The following is a 19770-nucleotide window of genomic DNA, read 5'->3' as shown; positions in this document are numbered from 1 at the left end:
CTTGATGGGGTTCGCCTCTTTAATGGCCAGAGCTAAGACCCCGCTTTTTACACACACGCTAATCTAAGTATTATCGGCTTTAAGTACATTAATCGAAGGTTAAATACAACCCAATTAAAATATATTATGGGATTGAGCTATATCCCTGAACTAGTACCAGAACACTAGATAGGCTATTAACTGAAACCCAATTAAAATATCTTTGTAATATATATTATAGGCACACAGGATGGGGCTGTACCCAGTCGTAGAGGAAGTAGCGAAGACCCTGGAAACCGTGAGATCGGTTCCGCTTTGAGGCAGTTATGCGATGTAAAAACGCCAACTAGAACAAGACCATGCTGACAAGCCGGAAAGCACTATATAAGAAGTACCATAGAGCTTTCAATGCCGTGGACGGACTGATACTACCCTTATGGTAGCCAGCATGGGCCTAGGGGTGGCAGGTGTTGGGTTGTTAGCTACCATCGTGGGTCGCACCTATAGTGATGGGGCTCGAAATAACAGCTGGGGTGACAGGGGTGTTGGGGTGGTGCTTAAGCTTGTATCCCGCAGACTGCATCGTAAAGCATTGAAGCATAATGAGATCGGGTTCTAGCTGAAGCAAAGCTTAACACCATAAGCGCATCTTATTTCCACCGCACTCACTGACAGTAAGATCTCAGAGGAGGAGTTTCGCTTAGTCCTCTCTGAACTCGCAAAAAATATCATAGAATGAAACAAGAGATTCGATCCAAATCTCGTAAGTCTGCTATAAGCGAGGATGAGAAAAAGTACATAGAACAAGGGGTGAAAAAGCCCAGCAAGCCTTTATTACGAACACCAAAGAGATCATAGGCGATTCACATTAAACTGTTTCGTAGAGGTAAACATGGCATAGCGGCACGTTAGACTCAGCCCAGATAATACAATCCCAGGATACCAACATACTTTCAGCAATGTCCCCGGTGGCTCAGTCGGTTAAGCGGTGCGGCTAAGAGGTGCGTTCGTATCCCGCTAGCGTCCCAAACTTTTTTATAGTAGGGGTAATGGTAGCAAGAGCTAAGGGTCCGACCAAAGCCTTATTTGGGGAATAAGGCTTTGCAGAGGCTTTTGTTGGACTTGGTCCCGTACAATCATTCCCTCTACTACTCAACCAGAAGTTGTAGCAGACAGACTGCAGTTGTATCAATCACACATCAACACATGCCAAATGGAACAAACTCTTACAAACGTTTCCTCAAATTGTAAAACATATTACAGTTGTTTTGAATGACATGTTCAATATTGTATCCATGGCAGCCATCTTTAAACTGTGATCAGAATTGTGAATTGAGCAGTTTTAGGAGACTACACTGTTGGGACCTTGTTCACAATTTCACTTTCATTGTTAATACACAATGTCTTTTTGAAAGTGGTCAAATAGGATTAAACTTTCTTAGTAAAGTACAGATTCTAGACACTTCTGGTGTTCCCCGCCATGATATTGCTGGAATATTGCTAAAAGTGGCGTAAAACCATACTCACTCAACCTCCAAGAGTACTAGAATCTGTAACTTCTTTGGGTGGCATTTAGAAGTTGGTGGAGAGTTCTATGGATTTACAACTTCTTTATTATTAATATGAGCGACACCATTGTCAAGCACCAAGCACTTTATCACGTGCTTGATAACGGTGTTAGTAGCTTTACCTAAATGTCTCTCATATTAATAATAAAGAAGTTGTATATCCATAGAACTTTCCACCAACTTCTAAATGCCACCCAAAGAAGTTACAGATTCTGGTACTCTTGGAGGTTGAGTGAGTATGGTTTTACGCCACTTTTAGCAATATTCCAGCAATATCATGGCGGGGAACACCAGAAGTGGGCTTCACACATTTGGGAATCGAACCCGTGTCTTCGGCATGATGAGCGAACGCTTCAACCACTCAGCTATACACCACCACACCCCAACCCCCTCTCCCACACCCGCCTCTTTAAAATGATACAAATCTGATGAGTGGAGCAGCAGTTTCACCATGGAAGTGAACCATGTCCCTGGAGATCCTACTGTTTGCGAGTGAGTGATTAGGGATTAGAGCAGCTTTAATCAGTATTTCAGTTATATCACTTTTAGAAAGCAAATACTCGAGATACAAAAATCAGAATATGTTTTCAGGGGGCGTTTTGGTTGCTTATATAAAGCACTAAGTACAACAGGCACTGGAAATAAGTGTCACAGGTTGAATAGTTCATACAATGTATGGCACAGCGTCCCCGACACATTTCACAAATTTGTCCCTGACCATGCTAACAGCTTGTCACACTGAGCTGGCTGCCAGCAGGTACATCCTGGTTCTCTGGCACATGCTGCTCTTGCAGGCTGTGCTATCAGGTGTTATAAAAGCTGCATGTGCCATGTGCATGGTTCACACCATGCTGGCAGTGGCAGCCCTCACATGTAGTATCCTTAATTACAGGTAGGCAAGTTTGTTTGAATGAATTGTTCATATTAAAACAATTTCTAAATCACAAGTCAGGTCTATCCTGTATTCTTGTAACTGTCTTTAATAATGGTGTAGTAACCATTAACTTTAAGTCATCGGTTCCCAATTGCCCAGATCGATGCTCATGCTGTTGATCACTGGATTGTCTGGTCCAGACTTGATTATTTACAGACCGCCGCCATATAGCTGGAATATTGCTGAGTGCGGCGTAAAACTAAACTCACTCACTCACTCATTAACTTTCGTAATTATGTCTATATTTAATTATGTACCGGTAAATGTCACAATAATACTTTTACTTTATCATAATAATTTATAATGTATGACACACCATGCTGGCAGTGGCAGCCCTCACGTGTAGTATCCTTAATTACAGGTTTATGGCATTCTCAGCGCTTTGTACCCCAAATGGCAAATGGCAGAATAAAGACATTAGACACCAGCCCAGTGGTCGGTTTTTAAACCCGCGACATAAGTATAGACTATAATTAAGATTGAATGTAGATTGGATTTATGATCTTACAATCACCAGGTGTAATTAAGTAGGCTAATTGGAATTTGGGATTTTTACCAAATGGCCATACCAAGCATTTGTGTTTGGGGATACAAAAGATAACAATTTCTGTTGGAGGAAATTGGTTGTAAATGTCATGTATAGATGGATGTCAGTAGGATATTATGTCCTTTCACTCTCAGTAGGAAGTCGCCAACCATCCCCTCGCTTGTCATTATCTCCATGGCTCGCGATTTCAGCTAAACCAACACTTCCCTGAATCCATTTCCATGGTTCTTATGCTCACAAATAACCTTCCATTAATTTTCATCAGCCTTTTGATTTGCAATGCTGCTCGGTCTAATGGACAAATCAGAGTGAGAGTTACTAACCCGCTTCAATACTGGGTCAGCAATATCAACAATCTGATCAGTCTTACTGAGTATTTATGAAAAAGTTTGTGTGAAATGAGACTTTGAAAAGATTACTGACACAAAAAGGAATGGATTCAAGCAAACAGGTCTACATCTGGTCATGATAACAGGTAGATCATCGATTGGAATATCAGAGGCAGTAGTTTCCACTCCATGACAACAGCTGGGGTGACAGGGGTGTTGGGGGTGGTGCTTAAGCTTGTATCCCGCAGACTGCATCGTGAAAGCATTGAAGCATAATGAGATGGGGTTCTAGCTGAAGCAAAGCTTAACACCATAAGCGATCTTATTTCCACCGCACTCACTGACAGTAAGATCTCAGAGGAGGAGTTTCGTTTAGTCCTCTCTGAACTGCGCCAAATATCATAGGAATGAAACAAGAGATTCGATCCAAATCTCGTAAGTCTGCTATATGCGAGGATGAGAAAAAAAGTACATAGAACAAGGGGTGAAAAAAGCCCAGCAAGCCTTTATTCTGAACACCAAAGAGATCATAGGCGATTCACATTAAACTGTTTAAGTAGAGGTAAACATGGCATAAGCTGACACGTTAGACTCAGCCCAGATAATACAATCCCAGGATACCAACATACTTTCAGCAATGTCGGTGGCTCAGTCGGTTAAAGCGGTGCGGCTAAGAGGTCGCGTTAAGTATCCGCTAAGCGTCCCAAACTTTTTATAGTAGGGGTAATGGTAGCAAGAGCTAAGGGAGTCCGACCAAAGCCTTATTTGGGGAATAAGGCTTTGCAGAAGGCTTTGTTGGACTTGGTCGATACAATCATTCCCTCTACTACTCAACCAGAAGTTGTAGCAGACAGACTGCAGTTGTATCAATCACACATCAACACATGCCAAATGGAACAAACTCTTACAAACGTTTCCTCAAATTGTAAAACATATTACAGTTGTTTTGAATGACATGTTCAATATTGTATCCATGGCAGCCATCTTTAAACTGTGATCAGAATTGTGAATTGAGCAGTTTTAGGAGACTACACTGTTGGGACCTTGTTCACAATTTCACTTTCATTGTTAATACACAATGTCTTTTTGAAAGTGGTCAAATAGGATTAAACTTTCTTAGTAAAGTACAGATTCTAGACACTTCTGGTGTTCCCCGCCATGATATTGCTGGAATATTGCTAAAGTAGTAAAACCATACTCCTCAACCTCAAAAGAGTACTAGAATCTGTAACTTCTTTGGGTGGCATTTAGAAGTTGGTGGAGAGTTCTATGGATTTACAACTTCTTTATTATTAATATGGCTGACACCATTGTCAAGCACCAAGCACTTTTATCACGTTAGCGATAGCGGTGTTAGTAGCTTTACCTAAATGTCTCTCATATTAATAATAAAGAAGTTGTATATCCATAGAACTTTCCCAACTTCAAATACCACCTGCAAAAGTTACAGATTCTGGTACTCTGGAGGTTGAGTATGGTTTTCATCACTGTAAATATCCAACAATATCATGGCGAAACACCAGAAGTGAGCTTCACATTGGGAATCGAACCCGTGTCTTCGGCATGATGAGACGCTTCAACCACTCAGCTATACACCACCACACCCCAACCCCTCTCCCACACCCCAGCCTCTTAAAAATGATACAAATCTGATGAGTGGAGCAGCAGTTTCACCATGGAAGTGAACCATGTCCCTGGAGATCCTACTGTTTTGCGGTGAGTGATTAGGGATTAGAGCAGCTTTAATCAGTATTTCAGTTATATCACTTTTAGAAAGCAAATACTTTCGAGGATACAAAAATCAGAATATGTTTTTCAGGGGCGTTTTGGTTGCTTATATAAAGCACTAAGTACAACAGGCACTGGAAATAAGTGTCACAGGTTGAATAGTTCATACAATGTATGGCACAGCGTCCCCGACACATTTCACAAATTTGTCCCTGACCATGCTAACAGCTTGTCACACTGAGCTGGCTGCCAGCAGGTACATCCTGGTTCTCTGGCACATGCTGCTCTTGCAGGCTGTGCTATCAGGTGTTATAAAAGCTGCATGTGCCATGTGCATGGTTCACACCATGCTGGCAGTGGCAGCCCTCACATGTAGTATCCTTAATTACAGGTAGGCAAGTTTGTTTGAATGAATTGTTCATATTAAAACAATTTCTAAATCACAAGTCAGGTCTATCCTGTATTCTTGTAACTGTCTTTAATAATGGTGTAGTAACCATTAACTTTAAGTCATCGGTTCCCAATTGCCCAGATCGATGCTCATGCTGTTGATCACTGGATTGTCTGGTCCAGACTTGATTATTTACAGACCGCCGCCATATAGCTGGAATATTGCTGAGTGCGGCGTAAAACTAAACTCACTCACTCACTCATTAACTTTCGTAATTATGTCTATATTTAATTATGTACCGGTAAATGTCACAATAATACTTTTACTTTATCATAATAATTTATAATGTATGACACACCATGCTGGCAGTGGCAGCCCTCACGTGTAGTATCCTTAATTACAGGTTTATGGCATTCTCAGCGTTTGTACCCCAAATGGCAAATGGCAGAATAAAGACATTAGACACCAGCCCAGTGGTCGTGTTTTAAACCTGCGACATAAGTATAGACTATAATTAAGATTGAATGTAGATTGGATTTATGATCTTACAATCACCAGGTGTAATTAAGTAGGCTAATTGGAATTTGGGATTTTTACCAAATGGCCATACCAAGCATTTGTGTTTGGGGATACAAAAGATAACAATTTCTGTTGGAGGAAATTGGTTGTAAATGTCATGTATAGATGGATGTCAGTAGGATATTATGTCCTTTCACTCTCAGTAGGAAGTCGCTCAACCATCCCCCGTTTGTCATTATCTCCATGGCTCGCATTTCGCTAAACCAACACTTCCCCTGAATCCATTTCCATGGTTCTTGCGTTCTCAAATAACCTTCCATTAATTTTCATCAGCCTTTTTGATTTGCAATGCTGCTCGGTCTAATGGACAAATCAGAGTGAGAGTTACTAACCCGCTTCAATACTGGGTCAGCAATATCAACAATCTGATCAGTCTTACTGAGTATTTATGAAAAAAGTTTGTGTGAAATGAGACTTTGAAAAGATTACTGACACAAAAAAGGGAATGGATTCAAGCAAACAGGTCTACATCTGGTCATGATAACAGGTAGATCATCGATTGGAATATCAGAGGCAGTAGTTTCCACTCCATGAGTGACGGGTGTTTGGGACGTGACAGGGCATCGGCAATGACATTCCTCATCCCGGGAATGCGTCGGGCTCTGGCCACTGTGTTGAGTAATTCGATCATATGATATTTTCGAAACATCAGCTGAAGCAAAGCTGCTGATCCTGACGACCCCTGATGGTTTATGTACCAAACTACCATCGAAATGTCTGCCTGAATCAGTATATGAGAGGACCGTAGTTCAACTGCCCAATGCTGAAAGGGGAGAATGACAGTGCTGAATTCCACTTCGTTGATATGAAGGGCCCTTTCTCATGACCACTGCAAGGCCACTTGATGGAGAAATTGAGCGCCCCAGCCCTTGAGAGATGCGTCGACGAACATGTGTTGAGTCTGTATGAATGGCACCATAGAGACTCCACCACAAACATTCCACTCGTTGAGGCACCAACAAAAGACTGAATGTAGTTGTGCTGGAAGACGAATCAACTCCCTGGGGTTGTCGTCCTGGATGTATGGGCACAGAAACATCTGAAGAGGGCAAAGCTGCAGCAGGCCCCTGTAAGTCAGCGCTTGTGCGCTAGTAACTTCTGCCACTGGCGAAAAGTTGTGGGTTGGACCAGCACTAGTGATATGTTGCACTGAATCTTGTCCCACCTCTCCTGGGGCACAAATATCATGACCTGTCGTGTTGAATATTGTCCCAATAAAAAGGTAATCACCGGGTCGGTGTTACCTCCGATTTCTCCGAATTCAGCACCCATCCTAATTGCGCGAGCAACTTGATGATGAACTGCCTGTGGGGATGAAGGACAACTGGATCCTGCTGGGCTTGAACACAGTCATCGATATAGTTCTCGAATGTCACGCCTCGACAATGCAGGTTGCTTGTTATCGGATTGGGTAAAAAGCCACGGCGCCGGTACATCTTCCAAACAGCCCTCCATTGGTAATGAAGACCCTTGAAAGTAAATCGAAGATACTTCCGATAGTCTGGATGTATCGGGATGTGAAGGTAGGCGTCTCACAGGTCGAAGGAATTGAGAGGTCTAACAACTCTTGCCTCTGACAAAGAGATATCTCCTGAGATAGGAATGTTCAATTGGTCCAGCTACCATGCCAGTACTAATGGAGTGCTGAATGTAGTATGTTCGGTGCATGGAGATTGTCAGTCAATCTACAGGAACGTTCACTTTGTAAACAAATTGAAGAAATTCATACGATCTGCGACCTCGGGAACGTTTTGGTTGGCCAAACAAAATGATGGTTCGCCAGGTGGAGTGATAAAGGTAGTAGATCGCTGCCTGGTGACAGTCCGGACATAACTACAGGGTGCTTCAGCTAGTGCAGAAAACCAAGTAACCCCAGCTACAGTCAAACCGTTCATGGGTGTTTCTGTCTTTCACCCTCGATAAGCAGTCTTTCTCGACTGGCTGACGAAATCCCGACACAATCACTGGATACCACAGGGACATATATGTCCTTCCCCTTCAACCCTCAATTTCAAGTCCAATAAAAATCAAAATATCCCACGCACACAAATACACTTCACAGTTTCGAATTCTTCGGGAAATTTCCTGTTTCTTGATAACACCCACTAGTATTTTAGACAAAGCTTAAGTGCTGAAAATGACCTTTCAAAATTGGCTTCATCGAAAATGCCGCCATTTTTGACACAGTACGAAATCGCCATTCACAGCGTTATTTGCTGTATGTTTTGAAATGTGAAAATCGGATAATTACTGGGAGTATTGAATTTCAAAAATAAAATATTTATGATCACTGATATCAGTTTTAAATGAAATCGCTAATTATAATTCTAAAACGTTGCCGATGAATCTAGAATCAGTTGGGATGTTTTCGAAAATGCACTTACACGAACACCGTAGAGCGCTTTCCGCCATATTGGATAGTGTTTACAAAATCACGTTTTGCGAAGGCCGGTATTGAGATGCCTATTACATCACGTATATTTCATATTCAGCTTCGAAAAATGCATCACTGAATTCCCCATACATTTTAGAATCAAATTGCAACTGATCTGTGTCACCAATAATAACTGTCTAGATAAAATGAGATGAAACATATTGGGTGTGAAAACGAACGCTGTGCTTGAAAGACTGCGTTAGTCTGAAATGTAAACAAAGACAAATTCGATTTTACACTGCGTAGCATTTTCTGAAATTTTCAACATTCATCCGTCTATTCATTGCTTGCAATCGCTCAATACCTTTGGAATATGCATGGAAAGAGTATCGTATTGCAAAGAAATAGGAAATTATAAATAGATACAATGCAATGATTTGATAATTCATAAGAAATTGTCAAAGTTTCCGTGCAGCGTGGCCGCCATGACTGACGCCAAATCACGCAGAAAGCGACAAGCGGTAATTATCTGCATTTCTGGCCTTTTCTCTTACTTATAGTGAAAGCGATAAAAACATATATCAATACACAGATAGTCAGAATCATTCTGATTACTTACATCTCATATTTATGTACAAACGATCCCTGAATCAATGCAAGGGTCCTCGCAAATCCTGTGTACCCTTGTCAGCAAAGCCACCATTTTGTAAGAAATCGGTCAGCGGCAGTGATGTCATACGTCAACATTGTTCTACATATTAGGCAATTTCTTTGAGGTGAAGGTCGGTTGAACAAGAGTAAACACAATCGCCATATCCTTCCGATTACACTGTCAGTATTATGGTGTATATTTTGCGTATTAGTTCAGATACTTTTTCATGAAACTGACTTCAGTATCTACATTTCGCCTTGTTCAATATCATATCATACGTGCATATAGGGTTTACGGTGTTTTATTCTTTGAAAGTTTTTGATTGTTTGAATCATATTTACATAAGAAATTGACATATTTAGTGCAATACACCAAATTCTAAACCTTTACACAAGTGTTAGAAGATAAAACGTAGCAATAGCTGCAACTACTTTAGTTCCTATGATGTACAATATTCAATTTTCATTTTTTTACACTAATATTGCAATTTCATATGAACAGGTTAATGAACGTTGATTTAATTCAACCTTACATGTAAAACTGATGATATTAATGACAATGATTTATATATGGTATGAAATGTATATGCACACATATTTAAAGGAATTTTCTTGTTCATTGCATAATTTTGTGTCGTTTTATAGACAAAAGAATGATGCATATTGATCGGCAAGGTGCGCGTTTGTTGGAAACGCTTTATGATTCTCTATCATTGTTTTCGATTATATATTCCATTCATATTCGATTAAATAATATTGTGATGACAGGATATCAAACTCTAACTAAATTTATAGGAAAATTGTTGAAAAATATATATACCATCTCATGTGTTAATTCGGACAAATCTTACATCCATATTCTAATATATAGTTCCATATATAAAAAGCTATCTTTTTGCATCTTTCATTGCATACGTATGAAGAGAAATAGCGACATATAATCATAAACAAACAAAATTCTTATCCCAAACAAACATTCGGGTGTTGTGAAATATTATTTTTATTTACGTTAAATTGATGCCAAACAGGTGCGCATGTTGTTCACAAAATGATACGCTGTCAAACCGTCTAATTGTTGATATATTCAGGACACTATTTAAATGGAAAAATCAGTCATTTTATGTTTTGTCTAAAGAGTGTTAAATTCTGACATAGAAGTCTAGACCTTTTACACAATTAATGGAAATTAAGTGAGATATATACTAATCAGCATACCAATGTCGTCTTTTTCCGACGTCGCAAAATGCATAAAACAAGCAATGACGTCAACTAAAATGTTGTATCATTTTCAGCAATTTCGTTACATTTGAAGATATGGCTAGTACTCTGGTAATAACGATGCAAAATAAGTCAAATTACATCTACACAAACAGGAGAATATGGGAATCTAAGAACTAACTATATCGGATAGGGCAATTGAAATTGGTATTACGTGCTTTTACATGTAATACGTTGACATCTTTTCTTATAAATTGTAAAAATTCCAAAGCGGATCCGTTCACATTGGGGAACTTTGAATTGGAATAGTTTGGTTCACCATGAACATAAAATAACGAAAATATAGCGTCCGTATCCACAACAAATTTTCTCCAAGTGATCTGAGTTACATTGACCTAGTGTTACGCAAAACGGAGTTATGCCCCCTTATCATTATACGTGTATGACCTCTCTGTCGTCGTTTGACGTCATAGAAGAAAATCCATTTTTGACATTTATTACGAGTCATTCTTAATGTTGAGCATATAGCGTTATGCACAAGCACATAAACCCAATTCATATACACTTATGTCGTTCAGATATCAGGCTGTATTTTCTTCACTCACACATTCCGTAAAGATGCCACATTAAAAAATTCATAGCACAGTGCGCGATAAAAAGCGGAGAAATTTACTGCTTTTAAACGCATAACAAAAATTTTGACAACATTTAGCAAGGTCTATTTCTCAAACCGCCAAGGTAGTTGCACTTATATTTATACCAACGGATAGAAAATTTAATATTCTACATTTCTGTGTAATTTTATAGCCGTACGTACATCCAGGACCACGCGATCGCAATTCTCGCACAACGATCACTTTTCAAAGCATATGAAAATGTGCGCCTGAAAAAAAACTCGGCATCAAGGGGGTTAAAGGCTGGACTTGATATCCGACTCGTGGGACCAAGACAAGTCTGCCAGGGCACTTCATAGTCACTCTAATCATTAAAATTTCGGTAAACAAACAGTAGTCCGCCATTTACCCACGATGCAATAGTGACCAAAATCCAGACAACACGGTCTTCGGTTAACCGGGAGAGTCACAACCCATAAATTCCGGGCTAAGCTATGCTGGCGACTTGTCAAGACATCGCTGCTGGTACCATGCACAAGAACTTGACCCATCTGTCATCTGTCCAGAAACTTGCTGATGATGTAAAACACAGGGTGCTGAAGATGACGAACCATCTCCAATGATTGCACTCAGCGATACACAGAAATGCTGTTACGAGTAGTCTGTAGTAACAAGACTCAGTGAAGCGTCGTAAAGTATTCCTGGCTAGCAAGCTTATCTAGTAATGCCCTATCGGGTGGTTGTAGAGCTGATATCTACGCTGAAGGATAGATTCTTTGAACCGAATCATTCATCAAAGGTGAAGATCGGATGTAAGATTAAATCTGGAATGAGATAAGTTCCCGGTCACGGAGGACTTTTGAGCACTGGGATTGTCAGACCGTCAAGTGCCGACCGTAATGTCTAGATGACTGCGTTGCTGACATCAAATGTGAATCGATTTGGCATAGTGAAGCACATAGCTACTACCTCTGTTCAACCAGCAGAAAAAGGGTACCAGGTGGGATAAGTTCTGTGACTAAAAACTTTAAGCGACTCACAATCCGTAAGGTAAACCGGATAAACAAATCAGTTTGTCGTGCTTAGAGCTTGCCACTCCGTGGTAAGGAATTCGCGCCTCACAGATGCCCTGAAAATTAGGAACTAGCAAAGTTTGACAAATTTGGCCATATCTAGATGCAAGTTCACGATCCTCGTTGAGGATGTAAAAAGACGGTGTTGACAAGTCCCGATCCTTCTTGTTGAATGTAATAAATAGAAATCTGGTATCTTGCTCTAGGTAGCTGTAGGTGGTCAGCGAACCAAGCGATCATGTGTGTCGAATCAACCAAAACAATTCCTGCATCTTAAAGGCGACTGGCATAGCCCAAACCATGAAAACAAAGATGAAGTTTGATGTGGGTTAAGTGTCTTGGGAGGTATCCCAGACACAATTTGCATAGGCTCTGACGAACCAATAGGCTGGTAAGATGTGCAGTGTTGGAAATAACACAAGTGGTGAATCGCCGAATTCGGTGAATCAGCTCAATTGGTAGGCAAGGTCTGAGGAAGGGATTATTGACGAATGCTGACAGTTCGATGAATGCTGACGATTCAGTGATCTTCCAGTGAACGGCCAGGTGAACTGGTTCAGTGATATGAAGCGGTTTGGCCTGGTGAAACGGGACGAGTCGGGCTTGTAAATCGGTTAAGATTAGTAGTCTGGGGGCACGGTGGGCGAGCTGGTTAAGGCACCAGACTACTGATCCAGTGAGGTTGAGGTGCCGGGATCAAGCCCACCTGTGACCGGGTGTAAAAACCTTGGAGTCAACTTTGTGTGCAGACTCTTTCAGTGTTGTCACAACCCCTAGTGTACAGTACACAACCCTGTGCATTTAAAAGAACCCACGAATCCGTTGGTATATGTCCAGATGGTGGCCACATGAATACGTGCAAACACCTAGTTGCGGGTTCAGCAACGTGCAGTGAAGTTGCACAAAGTGCTGTGACTATGTGTCCCAGTCCACCCAGCTGTGAATGGGTACCTCGTTAGGATGAGAAAGCCACAATAACTCGGTGCGCCTAGTGGCAATAACTTGGTGCGCCTAGTGTCAGCAAGAGTTGTATACTCCCCAGGGAGTTGAGATTGCTAATACGATGTGCAGTTGATATTGACATCCAACAATCGAGGGAAAAAATACCAACGCCTTGAGCATGCACTAGTGCGTGGATATGTGCGCTATATAAATATCCTATAATAATAATTAATCTGATTCAGAATGGTGAGCCGAAACGTTGATGTGATCTGGATCCATGTTGTGACCTGGATCATGACTGTGATCTGGATCGGTTTGGTAATCCAAAACGTTTAATTGATCTCAGCTGATGGAGAGATCTAGAATGATCAGATGAACCGGTGAGGTGAGGTGAATGTTCCACCCGAGGTGAATTGGTTCAACGAGGTGAATCGTTTCGGTGAAAAAAGCCGTTACGGCGAGGCCAACCGTTTCGGTGCGATGAATCGATTCGATGATGTGAACCATTTCAGCGATAAGAAACAGTCTTATATATGGCAAATTGAGTCGATGTCATGATCCAATACGCCGTGGTGAAACAGTTCGACCTGGTGAATCCATTCAGTGTGGCGAACCGATTCAGTGTGGTGAATAGGTTCAGAGATTTGTCGATGTAGGTCAGCTGTGTGAGAGTCAGCTGGCAACACAGAGCGGTTCAATGAGGCGGAACGACGAGAAGACATCGGATAAAATCATCACCTTCCGACATCAATAAAATCATCACCTTCCAACATGGGAATCTCCGAACGACGAGCAGTTAATACTGGTCGATTGAAAGCAGGGGTTTAGTTGGGTGATCAACTGTTGAAGTGTAACTAGCTCTGTCTGCCAGCCAATGGGAGCAAGCATGTCTATATGCTCTAAAAACGTCTTTGATAAGGGAGCACATTCCCGACAACGCTTGCTTCAGGAACACAGGTCAATACAAACCTCACATGACGAGTGGGGATCCGAGGAAGAAAATGTTGTTACAGTGTGCGGAAAATTATGCTACTTAGGGTCAACTACCCATGATATATTTCTCATGTTAACTTGTAAGGAAAACTGAGAACTCTCTATCACGATCCACACAGTGAATGCGACAAGAAGAATGATCACTCTGAGGTAGTCATGCATTGGGTAGACAGGAGCGTGCTGCAGCAGCCAGGGACTAGGGACCTGTCCTATAAAGACAGCAGCCTGGGGAACGGTATGGACAAGACAGGCCTGCAGGGGAAAGTTCTCATTTGTTCTACTCAGCGTCGAAGCAAGAGAGAGAAGTGCAAATCGTGAGATAGGATAAGTTTTAAAATGTGCTATTTTCTATTTCATACAATTGATAGTATGAAAAGTATACTGTTTGGGCAATTAATTATCAAAAGAAACATCAGTTGAGCATGAAAGGGTAGATTTTAACTTGACCCACTATGATAATCACAACTAATAAAGTAGTTTTTTTACCCAATATACCGGTTCTCACAAAAAGCATTGCAATATGTATCGTTTCAAAAGCGCATTACGGTATACCAGTAATATCAATTATTTGAGAGTTTAAGAAACATTTTTGAATAACCCAAAATCCCATGTTACTGCCTAACAACAGCAACTCAGTAAGTCACTCACTTACCACATGATATGGTCAGATTCTCTCCCCTTCAAAATGCCATCTATTTCTTCCTGAACTCGAGTCTGGTACTCCGGGTATTTAGCCATGTGGTATAACATCCAGGACATGGCACTTGTGGTTGTGTCATGGCCTGCAGGTAGGGAAGTATATGTCATATTTCCCTCTTTAAAGATTATTAACAAAGTATATTCCACATCAGAAATATCATGTTATCTGTCATGAGGATCTTATTACAACGGCAGTGTCTGAAATGAATAACAATACTTGCTTAACTAGATAGTTATGCATAAAGTCATGTGCTTCATGTTTAGAGTGTCATCAAATGGCTACTCTGAAAACCCTGCATGACCACTATGAGTGAGTGAGTGCGTTTAGTTTTACGTCACACTCAGCTATATTCCAGCTATATGGCGGCAGTCTGTAAATAATCGAGTCTGGACCAGACAATCCATTGATCAACAGTATGAGCATCGATCTACGCATTTGGGAACTAATGACATGCATGACAACTATGAAGACTCTAAAGTCCTACATCGCAAACTCTCAACGACCCATCTTCAACCAGCCAACGCCTGAGCACCTGTCAAGATCCGTAAGAATCGTGTGAAAACCTGTCTGCTAGTTTGTTCCCTTGACGCTGTGTTCTACATTACTGCACATCACTCACCACTATACTCTCACTATTAGGTAAATCTGCTGACTCTTTTACTACTGACTCTACTGGTTTCTACAGCAAAATCTGTGACATAGCCAATCCTGCCCCCATCATCAGTTACAAAGTTGAAGAACCGACATACTGAAAGAAGAAGCCCTTCTAGCATTACGCCACTGAATTGAGAACCATGAACAACCTCTCAGTACTATATTCTCAACCGATTCCATCATCAGCCTCACATCCACCTGTATCAACTCTATCATATTTACCTGGAGTGATAAGATCTATGAACAAATTCATGGACTCCGTATGGACTCACCCCTGTCTTATTTCTCATGTTACATTCGTGCTTGACAATCGGTACAAGACTCTGAAACATTGCCCTCACGAAATAAAAGAAATTGTTATCCATGGTTTTATCCCGCTTTAGCAATATTCCAGCAATATCACAGCAAGGGACACGAGAGGCAAATTGAATCAATGTGGGGAATTCCCCTTTTGCATGATGACCCATTACCTTAACCACTAGGCAACCCCAGCTCCCTGTTACCACTGTGAAACCAGATAAGAAGAGTGAGTGAGTTTAGTTTTACGCCGCTTTTAGCAATATTCCAGCAATATCACGGCAGGGGACACCATAAATGGACTTCACACATTGTGCCCATGTGGCTGGGTCATATTGTGTCTGTAAGGTCAAAATCTAGGGGTGTTCTACTTGCCACATGCTTTATCGCACGAACAAATCGAAATTTATTGCATGACCCGACCCAATGACTACAGGAAATCATTACTGTACTCAGTCAACAAAGGTCGTGTGTGATAAATATGTCTCTAAAGGATTCTTACGTATCACAACAGTCACTCTGTCAGGGCATGACAGAATTTACACTGGGGCAAGAATCAAGTGTTCCATAATGTCTTTTAGAAGTGTAGCTAACATGTAGGGTTTCTTCGTACAAAATAAGGAGCATAAACCGACAAAAATATTGAGGATTTGGAGTACAAACTTTACGATATTTGCTTTTATGCAATTTACCTGTTGTCACAGCTGATTTGTTATTTGAAGCAGTTGCTGCCATATTAATTGTTATGTGAGTGAGTTTAGCAATATTCCAGCAATATCACGGCGGGGACACCATAAATGGACTTCACACATTGCGCCCACGTGGGGAATCGAACCCAGGTCTTCAGGATGACAAGGAACACTTTAACCACTAGGCTACCCCACAGCCCCAAACCAACTTAGCAGAGGCAGCCACACACTTGCTCATGCATATCACTGTATATGTGAAACAATCTTGAATGAAACATTATACCCAGTCTCACCTCGCCTCACTGCAGTTCACCTCATCTCACCTCACCGCAATTCACCTCGGTATCAGGCCTTACAATTAGTTACAATTAGATATACAAATATCATCAATGTTTCCAAATTTACCCTCAAACAGGAAGGTGTCCACTTCGTTCCTGATCTCCAGTGAAGTCAAACCATTCCCATCCTCATCTCTGGCTGTCAGGAGAATATCCAAGAAGTCCAGTATCTTCTTCTTCTTTCCGTCTTCCTGAGTTGTAGGACCATTCTCACTCTGAAAAAAACACGATTTATCCAATCCTTGTTCGGACAGAATTCGCACAAACATACAACAGACCAGGTTAACCTGTAACCTGCACTTGCCCTGCATATCCCGCTTTACTAAATAGTGCAAAAGAAGTAGAGATAGTAACGCCACACTCAGCAATATTCCAGCTATATGGTGTCAGTCTTTAAATAATCAAGTCCGGACCAGACAATCCAGTGATAAACAGCATGAGCATTGATCTACACAAGCTGGACCGTACCAGAGGTTATCACATAATCTGTGTCCTCTATTTTCCTCAGAACAAGGAGAGACAAGTATTTCCTCCATTTCATGGATAGGGCAACCATCTATGGGTAAGTGGATCAGGTACTGGGCTGACGTATACAGGAAGTCTGCTTTTGAGGTCTGTGGCAAATAGGTGAGGCTGTGGGGTATATTTAAGTTGAATATCATACACATTTTCAAAGACCAGTGAGTAAAGTCCAGGGGTGGTATCTGATTCTCCTCATGTGCTGACAGCTCCAAATTTTACCCTGGTAAATTGTGTGTGGACACGTTCAAGACTGCATGTTTGACCCCTCCTAGTTGGTGGGACTATTGAAGGGGAAACAACTATTGCGATAGCGATAGTCTATTGCAACATTCTTTTGGAATAGCGAGTTTTTTTCACCTTGGAATTGCCTCATTTGAAGTCATTTCCCAAATAAATGTATAGTTTATATGAAATAAAACAAGTTTTACTAGTTTCAGTCCCTTTTGATAACTGACAAGAAACTTGAAACCCAGATAAGTTTATTAAAGAGGTAACAGGGGTGGATAAAACAAAATCAAAGTGAACGAATCTGGTACTTCCTGTATCTTGCGCAGCTCATTATCAACGGAAGTCAATTACAAAACTATCGATAGTCACACATACTATCGATGCATCGATAGTTTTTAGCTTCTACCATTGATTAATTGCTATCGGGGACTCAACAACTGCAATCCATCGATAGTTCGATGCATCATTACAGCCCTACCGCCTAGTGTCCTTCAGGACGAATCACAAGAAAGTGGAACTTGAATCTCAGAATGATTCACAAATACGTGGAGCCTGAACCTCATGATCAGTCACAAGAAAGTATAGCATGTATCTCCGGTCGAATCACACTGTAACACTTGGGGAATTAACTGGTTTTGAACATCGTAACACCATGGGGAATTCCCTAGTTTGGAACATTGCAACCCCAGGAGAATTGCCTATTTGGAACATGGTAACCTCGGGGATTTCCCTGGTTTTGGAACATTGTACCCTGTGAGGTATTACCCTGGTTTGGAACATTGTAACCTGTGAGGTATTACCCTGGTTTGGAACATTGTAACCTGTTGGGTATTACCCTGGTTTGGAACATTGTACCCTGCGAGGTATTACCCTGGTTTGGAACATTGTAACCTGTTGGGTATTACCCTGGTTTGGAACATTGTACCCTGTGAGGTATTACCCTGGTTTGGAACATTGTAACCTGTGAGGTATTACCCTGGTTTGGAACATTGTACCCTGTGAGGTATTACCCTGGTTTGGAACATTGTAACCTGTTGGGTATTACCCTGGTGTGGAACATTGTAACCTGTGGGGTATTACCCTGGTGTGGAACATTGTACCCCTTGGGGAATTATCTAGTTTGTATCATTGTAACTTCTGGGGTAAAACTTTCAGAACAGTCAAAGGAAAATGTAGCTTGTATCTCAGAATAACATTGAATAACACTGCAACCTCAGGGGAATTCCCTTGTTTGGAACACTGCAACCTCTGGGGTATTCCCTTGTTTGGAACACTGCAACCTCTGGGGAATTCCCTTGTTTGGAACACTGCAACCTCTGGGGAATTCACTTGTTTGGAACACTGCAACCTCTGGGGAATTCCTTTGTTTGGAATACTGCAACCTCTGGAGAATTCCCTTGTTTCAAACACCGCAACCTCTGGGGAATTCCCTTGTTTGGAACACTGTAACCCTTAGGGAATTCCCTAGTTTTTGAAAACTGTAACCTCTTGTAGCTTGTATCTCAGGATGAATAACATTGTGGAATTACTAGCTTGGACCATAGGGGTATTTCAGGATCAGCCACAAGAAAATGAAGCTTGTATCTCAGAATGAATAACATTGTAACTATTGGGGACTTCCCTAGTTTGGAACACTGTTAACTCTAGAGAATTCCCTATTTGAAACATTGTAACCTGTGAGGAATTCCCTTGCCTGGAACACTGTAACCCCTTAGGGAATTCCCTAGTTTGGACCATTGTAACCTCTTGGGTATTTCAGGAACAGTCACCAAAAATGTAGCTTGTATCAAGAATGAATAACATTGTAACCCCCAGGGAATTTCCTATTTTAGAACATTGTAACCTGTGGGGAATTCCCTTGTCTAGAACATTGCTACGTCTGGGGTATTTCAGGAACAGTCAGAAGAAAACATAGCTGGTATCTCAGAATGAATATCATTGTAACCTCTGGGGAATTCCCTAGTTTGGACCATTGTAACCTCTTGGGTATTTCAGGAACAGTCACAAAAAAATGTAGCTTGTATCCAAGAATGAATAATATTGTAACCCCAGGGGAATTCCTTATTTTAGAACATTGTAACCTGTGGGGAATTCCCTTGTCTAGAACATTGCTACCTCTGGGTATTTCAGGAACAATCAGAAGAAAACATAGCTGGTATCTCAGAATGAATATCATTGTAACCCTTGGGAATTCCTTGGTTTACCGATACATCACAGAGTAAAACCAAGACCTGGATGTCAGACTCACCACAACTTTCCTTCTTGCCTCAATAACTTCTTCCGCTACCTGATGCACATAGTCGCAAGTTTTGAGGAACTTGCGGCCACTCGGGCACCGGAAATAAATGAAGTCGAAGAATAAGATGGGTTTTCTGAATATAAAACATAAAAGACAAAAGTTAAGATAGGACATATTCTTATT

At 41.2% G+C, this 19770-nt stretch overlaps 1 protein-coding gene across 1 annotated transcript in view; it reads right to left on the bottom strand.

The window, feature by feature from the left end:
• LOC124287462 (ultra-long-chain fatty acid omega-hydroxylase-like) overlaps positions 1-19770 on the bottom strand; it is a 102800-nt gene that overhangs the window by 18903 nt on the left and 64127 nt on the right. The window contains exons 6-8 of the mRNA XM_046724015.1: positions 19597-19720; positions 16666-16813; positions 14573-14702 (exon numbers count right to left, since the gene is read on the bottom strand). Coding sequence (XP_046579971.1) covers positions 14573-14702; positions 16666-16813; positions 19597-19720 — 402 coding nt within the window. The remainder of the gene's footprint in view (positions 1-14572; positions 14703-16665; positions 16814-19596; positions 19721-19770) is intronic.

Source organism: Haliotis rubra, unplaced genomic scaffold, assembly GCF_003918875.1.
Source record: "Haliotis rubra isolate DU_JTF1 unplaced genomic scaffold, ASM391887v1 Scf400, whole genome shotgun sequence".
Classification (NCBI taxonomy): Eukaryota; Metazoa; Mollusca; class Gastropoda; order Lepetellida; family Haliotidae; genus Haliotis; species Haliotis rubra.
Note: the sequence above shows the minus strand (reverse complement) of the source record. Positions and strands in the feature narration are given on the sequence as shown.